The 14,373-nt window shown below is 42.6% G+C and overlaps 1 protein-coding gene across 1 annotated transcript in view; it reads left to right on the top strand.

Moving 5' to 3' along the window:
• The window catches only part of vac14 (vac14 homolog (S. cerevisiae)), a 31,511-nt gene extending 19,115 nt beyond the window's left edge, over positions 1–12,396 (top strand). The window contains exons 11-19 of the mRNA XM_055939674.1: positions 8,684–8,828; positions 8,932–8,997; positions 9,311–9,458; positions 9,567–9,687; positions 9,881–10,055; positions 10,294–10,412; positions 10,529–10,608; positions 10,998–11,148; positions 11,307–12,396. Coding sequence (XP_055795649.1) covers positions 8,684–8,828; positions 8,932–8,997; positions 9,311–9,458; positions 9,567–9,687; positions 9,881–10,055; positions 10,294–10,412; positions 10,529–10,608; positions 10,998–11,148; positions 11,307–11,481 — 1,180 coding nt within the window. The 3' untranslated portion in view covers positions 11,482–12,396. The remainder of the gene's footprint in view (positions 1–8,683; positions 8,829–8,931; positions 8,998–9,310; positions 9,459–9,566; positions 9,688–9,880; positions 10,056–10,293; positions 10,413–10,528; positions 10,609–10,997; positions 11,149–11,306) is intronic.
• The last annotated feature ends 1,977 nt before the right edge of the window (positions 12,397–14,373 follow it).

Here is a 14,373-nt window from a genome sequence, read left to right as displayed (position 1 = left end):
CTTTTTATTTCATCACACTCACAGCTGTAAGCTCTTTTCTGTAATTAGTGCGCCACTAACTTCTAAATAATGATCTTGTTGGGAGATCATTTTCCTCTAATGAATACAAATTAGCTTCTACATTTCTTGCTGTTTGGGGTTTTAGGCTTGGCTTCTGTATAAGCACTTTGACATTTGCTGATGTATAAGGGTTTTATAAATAGATGGGATTTGAGCTAAAGTTAAGATGTTGTCAGCTATGATATGGTCATTATTTGAACTGGCTAGCCAGCTGACTTAATGAACCAAAACATTGTTTAGGAAGTTGCTTTTAGTTGCCTGGTTTGCTAGATTGACATATATACAAAAATCATTTTTAAATGGATTGGTTAATTGGTGTTAAAATACACCAGTTATACTACTTTGGACCACCAGGCTGCTGTTGCTATGCAGCCTGTTTTTGTGTTTATACTTTTTCGTAACGACAACAAAGTTTGCTCTCGGGTGATGATAGAATGTTCAAGATTTCACTGTGACAACTGTGTACAGACATGCCGATAGACGTAGTATAAACCAACCTTTTAATCTTTGGTTGTTTAGTACACTACCGTACTCAATCTGTTTGCACATGTCCTCACCTGACTCCTTAAAGAGATAGGTGGGTCTAGGGCTGTTGCGGTCACATTGTCAGCCAGTGATTGTGAAGCAAATAACTGTCGGTCTCACGGTAATTGACTGTTAATTAACATAAATGGGTTCCACACATGCAAGCTGCTGATACGGGCTTTTGCAACATCTACATTTTAAGTCCAAAGTGGAATAAATCAATTTAGTTGCCTGTACACTTTATTCTAGGAAGGTCTTTCCTATGAAACATGAAGTGCCATTATTTTATATTATGATTTTATTGTAAGAATATAATTGCATTTTTCCGAGCTAGTGTGCACATGTAGCCATTATTGTGTTCAGCTTAAAAAGTGATAATTTAAAACCGGTTATATTTATGATTGAGTTATTTGGCAACAATGATACAAACCTTAATGTCTTATGAAATCAAAACATATGGGCTGCATGATTCCACTATATCGATGTAAAAAATGGAGAAAAAGGCATACACTATTTGTCGCAGTGTAATTGCCTGTTTCGATTTAAAATGGCCAATTATCAGCTGGTCAGTCTAAACACCACCATTTATATATTTTGTATTTCTTTAACCTTTAACTATTCAAGTCAGTTAAGAACAAATAATTATTTACAATGATTGCCAAACCTGGACGATGCTGGGCCAATTGTGCACCGCCATATGGGACTCCCATTCATGGCCGGATGTGATACAGCCTGGATTCGAAGCAGGGACTGTAGTGACGCCTCTTGCACTGAGATGCAGTGCCTTAGACCGCTGCGCCACTCGGGAGCCCAAAATTTAAGCTTACACACACTTTTTGTTAATGGTCTTTTTTTTTTACTGAAGGCAACAAAAAGCAGCATAGTGACATCAGCATTGCGACAAATGGTGCCTGTAGGCTACTTAGGCTTTCAAATAGGAATTTTCATATATTTTTTCGTTTAAAAGGGGGTTGGTTATTAAGTTCATGTAAAAAAAAAAAAAAATATTAAGAATAATAACACAGTAATACATGTAAAGCCAAAGCACATGTGAGGAATAAAAATTACTTATAATTATGTAAATAAAAGTAAAGCACAACTGAAAATAAAACTCTTGCGCTCAAAGCCTCTACAGTATCGGCGGGACAGTTGAGCTAATGTAGGCTGCGATTAGCATGAGGTTGTAAGTAACAAGAAAATTTCCCAGGACATAGACATCTATGGGCAGAAAGATTAACAAGAATTTAAGCTAACTGCACTGTCCAATTTACAGTAGTAATTTACAGTAGCTATTAGTGAAAGAATACCATTCTATTGTTTGAGGAGAGTCAACAGTTATGAACTTACATGTATTAATTAACCAATTAGGCATATTTTGGGCAGTCTTGATACAACATTTTGAACAGAAATCAGTCTAAAACAATTGCGCATTGCTGCCATCTGGTGGCCAAAATCTACATTGTGCCTGGGCTGGAATAATCCTTTATGGCCTTTCTCTTGCATTTCAAAGATGATGGTGCAAAAAACCGCATGTTTTTTAAATAAAAAAATATATATTTTACCAGATCTAATGTGTTATATTCTCCTACACTAATTTCACATTCCCACAAACTTAAGTGTTTCCTTTCAAATGGTATCAAGAATATGCATATTCTTGCTTCAGGTCCTGAGTTACAGACAGTTACATTTGGGTATGTCATTTTAGGTGAAAATTGAAACAAATGGGTTCTGCCCATTCGATTTAAGAAACATGGTGTTTCTTAATCGAAACCTTATAGCCTATGATAGTGGACTGAAACAATAGCCGTTATAGGCAATGGGCAGCTTAACTGTCCTGCAATACACTGCCCATCTTTTTATTTTTTTGTTAGCTCTGAGTTGTTGCGTGTGTCCTGTTTAAAAGTTGTAAAATGGGCTTGACTGACGACACTGTCACACAGTTCTCCCCAGATAGGATATCAGTGAAGTCAGGCACAGGCTTCAGTGCTGCATTGACCGTTTGCAGAACATTGACCTGCCATGACTGATCTAAATGCTTGTGGTCTCGATCGTCAATCAATACCCATCGTATGGCCAGGACCTGCTCCAAAAACTCTTTGTTTGGCCCCCAATGTGTTTTTCAACCCTGCAGTATAAAAATATTTATTCCCTTGCATTTCATATAATTTGATTTATACACTAAATTAATCTAGGACCAACATTGTATTTGATTTAAATAGCCTAAAATTAATAGAATGAAATGTGCACATCATTCAATTAATAGGACTAATTGTATTTGATTTAAATAGCCAAACATTTATGGAATGCAATAGGCATAATTTCATATACAGGAAACACCTACTCATTCCAGGGTTTCTTTATTTTTAAAATGTTCTACGTTGTCGAAGGCCCGGGTTGCGTGTTTTTTTCTGACTTGCAACACCTTCTGTGACTGCCAGATGTAGTTTGTGTCCAAAGCAGTTAAGCCATGGCCAACCCAACTGCCTCACCGCGGCCACAATGTTTGCCCTGTTGTCAGTTGTGCTACATGACAATTTCTTCTCATCCAATGCCCATTCTGCCAACACGGACCGGAGAGCTTCACTCAGGTTGTCCGCAGTATGGTTCTCTGGCATATAGGTTGTCAAGACAATGGGGCATGAGACCAATCACTGGATATGTAGTGAACAGTCAGGCTCATGTTTACGCTAGACCAAATATCTGTTGAGAGAAATTGGGTATGTCTCGAGTTCTTGGGGAATTTCTCCTCTCACTTTCTTATACATATTGGGAACAGCCTTTCGTGAAAAGAATGCTCTCGAATGGTAACTCATACTGATTGTCCATTTTGCTGCATTAATTCTTTAAATGATTGCTTTAACTGCATGAAAAGGAACCTACTTTAAAAAAAAGGGGGCAAAAATATTCGATCTTATTTTGCTACATAAGACTGAATCGAACTGGTCGTTCACATGTGCAGAAAGTACCTCATACGTGCGGTAAAATATGATGATGATCTTTGTTATTGGGCTATTTTACTTTCACTGGTACTGGGGCCCTTAAGGTCAACAACATCATGAACTTTAACACGTATCAGGACATTTTAGGCAAAAACTTGGTTGCCTCTGCCAGGAGGATGACACTTGTGGACTAGAACCCCATTGAAAACCTGTGGTTTGAATTGAAGAGGGCAGTCCATAAGAGCAGACAAAGGATATCAAGGATCTGGAAAGATTCTGTATGAAGGAATGGTCTAAGATCCTTCGCAATGTGTTCTCCAATCTCATTAAACATTTTAGAAGGGAAGGGTGCTAGAGGATTAAATCATGGTGACAATTTTGCCCCATCTTTTTTAGATTTATTACTACTTGTTAAACCAAATATCTTTGTCTGAGCATTTATGTAATAATAAAATGTCCCAAGTCTTTTTTATTTTTTCTCAAGGGTGCCAATAATTATGGACCTGACTGTATTGATTATTATGAATATTATTGTATTATAACCCTTAGATTAGTGGTATACTCCATTCAACCTCTAAAAATGTGGTGTCCTACTCCATACAATGCTTAGATTACAGCAAAGCCCTGAGTACAACCTTTAGTGACGTACTGCTCCTTGCAACCCTTATTATGCATGAAACACATTGAGAATCTCACTGCAGATAGGTACTTATCACAGTGGGAGGCTTTCCTTCTCTTGCTTGAACAAAAGCTCTACCTGCTGCATGATGAACCTGCCGTTTCTACTTGTAGAATCGTAATGCTAGTCAGTAGTCAACAACTTTACTTTGAGCCACTCAATCCTACCAGTTTGTCTGAGCTATTGGATTACTTACAGTGAAGCCTTGTTTTTAACTAGACCTGACATCTGTTTTTCATGGAGACGACATGTCATGCTTGTGCCATGCCTCATGACTGGTGCAATGTATTCGCAAAATCTTCAAGCTATTGTGATTTGTCTGCGGTTGTGAGGCTGGTTGGACGTGCTGCCAAATTCTCTAAAAATGATGGAGGCGGCTTATGGTAGAGAAACATAAAAATTCTCTGGCAACAGCTCTGTTGGACATTCCTGCAGTCACCATGCCAACTGCACGCTCCTTCATCTTGAGACATCTGTGGCATTGTATTGTTTTACAAAACTTTACATTTTAGAGTAGCCTTTTATTTCCCCCAGCACAGGGTACACCTGGATGGATTATCTTGGCAACAGAGAAAAGCTCACTAACAGGGATGTAAACGAATTTGTGCTTATGGAACATTTCTTGGATCTTTTATTTCAGTGCATGAAAAATGGCACCAACACTATATGTTGCGTTTATATTTTTGTTCAGTATAGAAGCTCCAAAAAGGTTGTGCATGCATTGGCCGGGAATCGAAGCCGGGCCTGGCAGAGTGAGAATTCTACCACTGAACCACCAATGCTTAAATGTGAAGAAAAGGGTCCCTCTGTTTCTGAAGGAGAGAAGAATGCCACGACACAGCAGGGTTGGAAAGGGGGGGGGGGGTTAGAGAAAAGCTGCAGTTGTAAATTTGGTGGAATGAACGAATAGACCTGCAGAGAAGCTAGAAGATGTTTGTCTGTGCTCAGATAAACGCTGGGAACTGAGGAAGATCTGTCACGATAAATGTTTGCTAATTCATTCACATGGAGCCAGTTTGGACACACACAGTTCATTTGGAAAGTATTCAGACCCCTTCCCTTTCTCCAAATTTTGTTACATTAGACTTGCGTAAGTATTTTTCAAATCTACACACACTACCCCATAATGACAAAGCGCAAACAGATTTAGCCAAATGGATTTAAACTCCGTTTTTCACAATTGACATTGACATTTAATCCTAGTAACAATTCCCTGTCTTAGGTCAGTTAGGATCACCACTTTATTTTAAGAATGTGAAATGTCAGAATAATAGTAGAGAGAATGATTTATTTCAGCTTTTATTTCTTTCATCTCATTCCCAGTGGGTCAGAAGTTTACATACACTCAATTAATATTTGGTAGCATTGCCTTTAAATTGTTTAACCTGGGTCAAATGTGTTGGGTAGCCTTCCACAAGCTTCCCACAATAAGTTGGGTGAATTTTGACCCATTCCTCCTGACAGAGCTGGTGTAACTGAGTCAGGTTTGTAGGCATCCTTTCTCGCACACGCTTTTTCAGTTCTGCCCACATATTTTCTATAGGATTGAGGTCAGGGCTTTGTGATGGCCACTCCAATACCTTAACCTTGTTGTCCTTAAGCCATTTTGCCACAACTTTGGAAGTATGCTTGGGGTCATTGTCCATTTGGAAGACCCATTTGCGACCAAGCTTTAACTTCTTGACTGATGTCGCTTCAATATATCCACATAATTTTCCTCCCTCATGATGCCATCTATTTTGTGAAGTGCACCAGTCCCTGCTGCAGAAAAGCACCCCCACAACATGCTGCCTCCCCCGTGCTTCACGGTTGGGATGGTGTTCTTTGGCTTGCAAGCCTCCCCCTTTTTCCTCCAAACATAGCAATGGTCATTATGGCCTAACAGTTATATTTTTGTTTCATCAGACCAGAAGACATTCCTACAAAAAGTACGATATTTGTCCCCATGTGCAGTTGCAAACCGTAGTCTGGCTTTTTTTATTGCGGTTTTGGAGCAGTGGCTTCTTCCTTGCTGAGCGGCCTTTCAGGTTATGTCGATATAGGACTCGTTTTACTGTGGATATAGATACTTTTGTACCCGTTTCCTCCAGCATCTTCACAAGGACCTTTGCTGTTGTTCTGGGATTGATTTGCACTTTTTGCACCAAATTACATTCATCTCTAGGAGACAGAACGCGTCTCCTTCCTGAGCGGTATGACGGCTGTGTGGTCCCATGGTGTTTACACTTGCGTACTATTGTTTGTACAGATGAACGTGGTACCTTCAGGCGTTTGGAAATTGCTCCCAAGGATGAACCAGACTTGTGGAGGTCTACAATTTTTTTTCTGAGGTCTTGGCTGATTTCTTTTGATTTTCCCATGATGTCAAGCAAAGAGGCACCGAGTTTGAAGGTAGGCCTTGAAATACATCTACAGGTACACCTCCAATTGACTCAGGCTAATTGACATCATTTATCAGAAGCTTCTAAAGCCATGACATAATTTTCTGGATTTTTCCAAGCTGTTTAAAGGCACAGTCAACATAGTGTATGTAAACTTCTGACCCACTGGAATTGTGATACAGTGAAATAATTGTTGGAAAAATTACTTGTGTTATGAATAAAGTAGATGTCCTAACCGACTTGCCAAAACTATAGTTTGTTAACAATAAATTTGTGGAGTGGTTGAAAAACAAGTTTTAATAACTCCAACCTAAGTGTATGTAAACTTCCTACTTCAACTATATATGTGTGTGTATATATGTCTCTTATTTAAATAAGTGTTCAGACCCTTTGCTATGAGACCTGAAATTGAGCTCCGGTGCATTCTGTTTCCATTGATCATCCTTGAGATGATTCTACAACTTGATTGGAGTCCACCTGTGGTAAATTCAATTGATTGGACATGATTTCGAAAGGCATACACTTGTCTATATAAGGTCCCACAGTTGACAGTGCATGTCAGAGCAAAAACCAAGCCATGAGGTTGAAGGAATTATCCGTAGAGCTCTGAGACAGGATTGTGTCGAAGGCATAGATCTGGGGAAGGGTACCAAAATATTTCTGCAGCATTGAAGGTACCCAAGAACACAGTGGCCTCCATCATTCTTAAATGGGAGAAGTTTGGAACCACCAAGACACCTCCTAGAGCGTTCCGTCCGGCCAAACTGGGCAATCGGGGGAAAAGGGCCTTGATCAAGGAGGTGACCACGAAACCGATGGTCACTGACAGAGCTCCAGAGTTCCTCTGTGGAGATGGGAGAACCTTCCAGAAGGACAACCATCTCTGCAGCACTCCAGATATCAGGCCTTCATGGTAGTGGCCAGATGGAAGCCACTCTTTAGTAAAAGGCACATGACAGCCCACTTGGAGTTTGTCAAAAGGCACCTAAAGGACTCTGACCATGAGAAACACGATTCTCTGCTCTGATGAAACCAAGATTGAACTCTTTGGCCTGAATGCCAAGCATCACGTCTGGAGGAAACCTCACACCATCCCTACGGTGAAGCTTGGTGGTGGCAGCATCATGCTGTGAGGTTTGTTATTCAGTGGCAGGGACAGGGAGACTAGTCAGGATAAAGGGAAAGATGAACGGAGCAAAGTACAGAGATTCTTGATGAAAACCTGCTCAGGACCTCAGACTGGGGCGAAGGTTCACTGTCCAACAGGACAATGACCCTAAGCACAGACAAGACAACGTAGGAGTGGCTTCTGGACAAGTCTCTGAATGTCCATGAGTGGCCCAGCTCAGCCAGAGCCCAGCCAGAACCCAATCAAACATCTCTGGAGAAACCTGAAAATAGCTGTGAAGCAACACACTCCATCCAACCTGACAGAGCTTGAGAGGATCTGCAGAGAAGAATGGGAGAAACTCTCCAAATACAGGTGTGCCAAGCTTGTAGCGTCATACCCAAGAAGACTTGAGGCTGTAATCGCTGTCAAAGGTGCTTCAACAAAGTACTGATTGCAGGGTCTGAAAATTAATTATTTTTATATAAATGTGCAAACATTTCTAAATCTAGTTTTGCTTTGTCATTATGGGGTGTTGTCTGTAGGTTGATGGCGGGAAAATAACTATTTCATCAATTTTAGAATAAGGCTGTAATGTAGCAAAATGTGGAAAAAGTCAAGTGATCTGAATACTTTCCAAATGCACTGTAAACTCCAGATTTCCCATAGTTCCTGCTGGCCTAGCTGTGCTGTAGATCTGAAAGCTTGTGCATTGTGTCCTCTAGAGTCTAGAGCAGTTAACGTGCTAAGCTGCTGTATTGCCCAGATCTGTTGTGCAGTCCGACACCTATGTCTCATTTATGTGGGTCTACTGTTTTCTGTAATACCCGACCATGCCTCAAAGTCCTCTACAGTGTTTGATCTTCCTCTGTATTGTTTCTGTTTCCCTCTGTGGCTTTTTAGTATCTGCTGTTACATATTTTGGAGTATGTGTTCCCATAAGTTTGTCTTGTGTTCTTCCATTCTTACCTGTTTTCTCTCTCCTGGACAGTGCTGACCGGTCACAGGTGACCCTTGACCTTGATGGGATAGTTCAGGTGCTGGACCGCCACCTGCATGACTCCTCCACCGGCATGATGACCCGCATCGCCGTGCTCAAGTGGCTGTACCACCTCTACATCAAGACACCTCGCAAAGTGGGTCGTATTACCAATGCTGCTCCTTTCTTTGGAGTGTTTTACAGTGTCTATCAGCACACTGATCTGTGTGTGTCTATTTGTGTGCCTTTGTGACGTGTAGATGTTCCGGCACACAGACAGTCTGTTCCCCATGCTGCTGAAGACACTCTCAGATGAGTCTGATGAGGTGAGTACTACATGCACCCCAGTTCAGTATCTCACTAATGTTAAAGGTATACTTAATCCAAGCAGTCCATGGACAAGGTTGAACAGCAATCCATGCTTTTGGTTTTGTTTACTTGGCCACTGTTTCAACTGCTTACTTTTGAGCATTTGTGGCAAATCCAATTGGCCAGGTAAACAACCAAAGCATTGATTGCTGACTTGCCTTGTCCATAGACTGGTTTCCTTACGCTGTAAGCAATTTGTAATTTGGCTGAACTATCTTTTTAATACAAGTTTTTACAAAAGTAACCAACCTCAACCCATCTATTACCCAGGTCATTCTTAAGGACCTGGAGGTTCTAGCTGAGATTGCGTCATCCCCAGCAGGACAGACCGATTCCTCAGGCTCCTGTGATAACTCTGACAACAAACTGGCGCTTCAGGTTCCTGATGGGGCCAAGGCAGGCCCACAGACAGTTGTGGGTGAGTAGAAAATGTCTCCGGAACAGTAGTATAATGCATAAAAGTAAATGATGCATTAAGCATTAATTCTCACCCACCTAATGTCCTGTAACCCTGGTTCCAAAATAGGCGACTCGTCGCCCTCCACCCCCAGCATGAACTCTTACTTTTACAAGTTCATGATCAACCTGCTGAAGCGCTTCTGCCTGGAGAGAAAGCTGCTGGAGAACAGAGGAGCCTTCATTATCAGGTAGTGACATATGTGCATCAACGAGCTGCGACATTGGGTTAGACTCACAGGTTCCTGTGGTTTTTGTTGTTGTTGTTGCTGAAACTCCAAGAGACCATGGATTTGTTTATTTTTCAACCTACTCCACCCCACTGGGATTGTTTGTAGTTTCAGTTCCCCATCACCTCACTCTCCTTGCACTCATCCCCCCCAGGCAGCTGTGTCTGCTTCTGCACGCAGAGAACATATTCCACTCCATGGCAGACATCCTGTTGAAGGAAGAGGACCTGAAGTTTGCATCCACCATGGTGCAGACGCTAAACACCATCCTGCTCACCTCCGCAGAGCTCTTTCAGCTGCGCAACCAGCTCAAGGACCTGCGCACACAGGTAATGCCTGAGAAATGGGATTCCTCTGTATGGCTGACCACCAATTCCATTTGAATTCAGGAAGTTTCCAATTCAAAAAATGAAAGAATTTTGAAAAATGAACTGAACATGAATTTTAATTAACTTCTTGAACAGGCAGAATTGTAATGGAATTGAACCCAACCCTGTTGACCCAATGAGGTACAGTTTTCCCTGCTGTGTGTATCCTCATGTTAACTGTGTTTGGCGCACCCTGCAGGAGAGCTGTGCCCTGTTCTGCTGCCTGTATCGTTCCTGGTGTCACAACCCTGTGGCCACTGTGTCTCTCTGCTTCCTGACCCAGAACTACCGCCATGCCTATGACCTCATCCAGAAGTTGTATCCTTTCTGGTTGTCTTTGATAAACATTTTGCATATCAGCATTGTTGCACCTCGTAGTGTATGCCTATTGGTATATTATGGCATACCATATTTCCTTAATGTTAGCCATTTAGCGGTGATTTGGAGGTGACTGTCGACTTCCTCATGGAAGTTGACAAGCTGGTACAGTTGATCGAGAGCCCCATCTTTACCTGTGAGTCCCACAGCTCAATATTGGATCAGAACACACACAGTGGATCCCAAACCACCCACTCACCCCTACCAACTCAAACGGATGGCCCTCCGTTTTCATGTGTTTCTGATGGAACTTTTGAGGGCGACTTAGAGTTGCAAGGGGGATCAACCCTTCAACTTTGGGACACACTTGTGACTTGAATGATGCAATTCATGTTCCATATTTCAATAATAAAACAAGCATGAAGTTCAAATTAACAAATTCCCTTTGTCGTTTTACAAGATAAACCTACAGTTACAACACAAAATGATTTGTTGTTACGTGTCAAGCCTCAGCCACACATTGCACCGCACTACAAACATACACACTAGCCAACCAACCGGTCTCTCAAATGTTTGTTTTTATAGACTTGCGTCTCCAACTGCTGGATGTGGAGAACAACCCATACCTGATCAAGGCCCTGTACGGCCTGCTGATGCTGCTGCCCCAGAGCCAGGCCTTCCAGCTGCTCTCCCACCGCCTGCGCTGTGTGCCTAACCCAGAGCTTATGAGGACAGTGTGAGTAGAACTAAACACTGTGTTATTGTGGTGTGCCCACAGTGTGCAGAATTCTATTCCCATGGCCATTACAATATTCATCCTAACACTTCTCATCGGATGTGCCCCATGCATATGTATTGTTATAATTTATCTGGAAGCATGTTTTTATGTTGCAGGGATGAGTCAAAGTACATTGAGTCTAAGCCTGTTGGCGCCAAGCATCTAGCCTACACCCACATGGACTACAATGACCTGCTGCAGCACTTTGACCGGGTCCAGAGCAAACACCTAGAGGTGCGCCACCAGCGCTCAGGCCGTGCTGACCACCCAGACCGGAAGCTGGTGCTGTGACGCATTGGGACCATCTTTGACCCCTGAGGCAGGGCACTGCGTCAAGCCTTCACCCACGCATGCCCACACACGGCAACGCAAAACATCCCAACCGGTAACTTAAAGGAACCAAACTGAATGAAGGCTGCTCATCTCTTGTTTAGGGGCACCCTTGTGCTAATAAATTGTTTAGCCATTGAACGTTCTGTAGGAATAAAGGACATCAATTCAGATTTTTCTTTTTTAAACAGTATTTTTTTTTGTTCAGGTGCTGGAAGTGTTGAGTTGCGCGCACACACACACACACACACACACACACACACACACACACACACAGCCCATACATTTGTATTTAACCCTGCTTTCTCCAGACGCATGGACAATTTGTTTAGCCCCACCCAATCCTACTGTAAGAAGTGACACTACCTTATTTTGACTGGAGGACAATCAAAGCTTGAAATTAGGTCAGGGGAAACCGCTTGCATGTTATGTTTAGTTTTTAAAATAATGAACACCATCTTTGTTCTGACTATTTAAACTGCTTGATGTTACTTGGCAGGCCCATATTCCACAGTTGTCCCAAAAGACCTGTACAATGGACATGTTCTTCCGACTCTAGTTTTAGGCTCTTGTTCCACAAAGCTAAACAACTGGATACTCCCGCCCCTGAATTCAAGTCATGGTTGTTGAACAGTGTTAAATATATCTCTCTTGGCCCATGAACTCTCCTTCGCCCTTCTCATTTATCTCTTCTCCACAGCCAGTGTTTCCCCCTAACTGACTGCTCTGCACCCCTTTTCTCTTTTGAACTGTTGTCATTTACTTTATTTTCTTATTGCTACCATACCTGCTTCCTGGCCAGGCCTTCTGTAGACAGACTGACCTTGTGTTATCAAGTGAAACGTATAAAATAAAGTGGACCATGTATAATAATAATGACTTCTTTCTTTTCATCAGCTCGTATAGTCTACTATGCATGCGTATGTAAACAGCAGGTGATGTCAGTCATGATTTTATGGATGGTGATTGATCTGTGGGTCCGGTGTTGGATTCACAAGAACAAATCATTTCCGATTTCATTTTTAAAGCTTATATGAGATTTCATGCCACAAGTTGTTAGCACTTCATCTTGATCAAGTTAATCCTCACTCTCAGCAGACGTAGCTAGCGGAGTAATGTTTTGTCATACAGTAGCTACTGTAGCAGCTGGGCAGTAACAGTGGGGCAGGTGTGGGCTCATTTTAGACAAGGCTGGTGGTATGGTACTTGTCAGTTAGCATGAATATGCAGTGTTTCAGTTTTGTTTACAGCTGATGCGCTTCGGTGATGCTGATCAGACCCATTGTAAACACGAAAAGAGCGATCTAACTTGTTGTTAGTAGGGATGCACCGATATGACATTTTTTTGGGCCGATACAGATGTCAGATATTGTAGCGGCCTTTTACGGGTTCTAGTAGAATTAAATAGTTGAGACGCAAACTAAAAAGGTATTTTGTTGGCATTTACATATGTCCCCATTACCAGTAAAACGTAATCAAAACATTTTTCACTTACTTGCTGTTTCGTTGATCATTTGTTAAGTCTCAACCAGGATTTCATCATACATGTCAAGCAGTGAAGTTTCAGCTCTGTCTGTCCGTGGCCTCTCTTCCTCCGTGCGCCCTGTAACTGTGACCGTTTCCATCTTGTCCAGCTGTGTCTAACATTTCACGTAAACCCTGTTTCTTGTCTGCATTGAAGTAGCGGTCCTTGTCACTAGCATCGATGCTGGCTGGTCCCAAGGCTCAGCCAACCGTTCACATAACAGAATGCAACACGCGACTGAAGAGAAAAGACAATCAACTTGCTAGTTACAGCATCAGCACACGCTCTGGAAAGACGGGAAAGGCAGTTTACCGGGGTGTCTCAAAGACTAATAACTAGTTTACCAGTTAATTTACAGCAGCGTGTCCCCTGAACGATAACGAAGAGGTAGGTGAGACGCCTGACCACGGAGACCGGGTGAGGTGATGAAGTGTACTTAATAATGACATGTATCCGAAAAACTGGCATTTTGTAAAGTTTGAGGTGAGGGAGAAAGTGTGGTGGAACGAGTATTGTTAGCATTGTTAAGTATCTTGCTAGCTGGGTCGAATTATCCGCGTTAGCTAGCCAGAGAAATGTTGAGCAACATTAGCCTACTTAACTGATCAAATCATTCAGTTTATGCTGTAAAAATTAGCTGGTTAATGAAGTCAGACAGCTAACGTTAAAACATCAGATGAGCTAACTTAACGTTAGTAACCTAATCAATTCGCTATAGTATTGTAGCGACCCGCACAGACAGCGGTGTGTTATGTGGTAGGCTATTAGTGGGTTGTGTTGTACTTAACAATTTTCGCGGGGTCCGACATACCAATCAACCTGCTATCTGGGGCAAGCGGATGGAGCCTGTTGTGGTGGGCCGGACCTGTGTTGGGGACTTTTGTCTTGTCACTGTGGAGGGGGTGCCCTGCTTTGCCCTGGTGGACACTGGGTCCACAGTAACCCTGGTGAGGCCAGATATTGTGCCAGGTTGGACTCAGTGTGAGCCCACAACTGTGCAGCTCCGCACAGTCACAGGTGAGCTGGCACCCATGAAAGGGAAGAGAATAATGACTCTGACAGTAGGGGCAGGTCTGTGCATCATCCTGTGTGGTTGGCGGCTGTGCAGGACCCTTGTATACTGGGGTTGGACTTTCTTAGGAGCACAGGCTGCCAGTTAGACCTAAATGGGGGCACACTGAGCTTCCAGGGAGGGCTGGCAGTCACCATGCCCCCCCCCCCCCCCCCCCCCCCCCCCCCTAATGTCACATTCACTCAACCCAACAAACCCTTTACTCCAGCAGTTAAAGCAGCAGAGACTCATGGCTGCCCCCCCCCCTCCCCCACAT

This window comes from Salvelinus fontinalis, chromosome 12, assembly GCF_029448725.1.
Source record: "Salvelinus fontinalis isolate EN_2023a chromosome 12, ASM2944872v1, whole genome shotgun sequence".
Taxonomy (NCBI): Eukaryota; Metazoa; Chordata; class Actinopteri; order Salmoniformes; family Salmonidae; genus Salvelinus; species Salvelinus fontinalis.
This window is presented reverse-complemented; position numbering and strand designations above follow the sequence as displayed.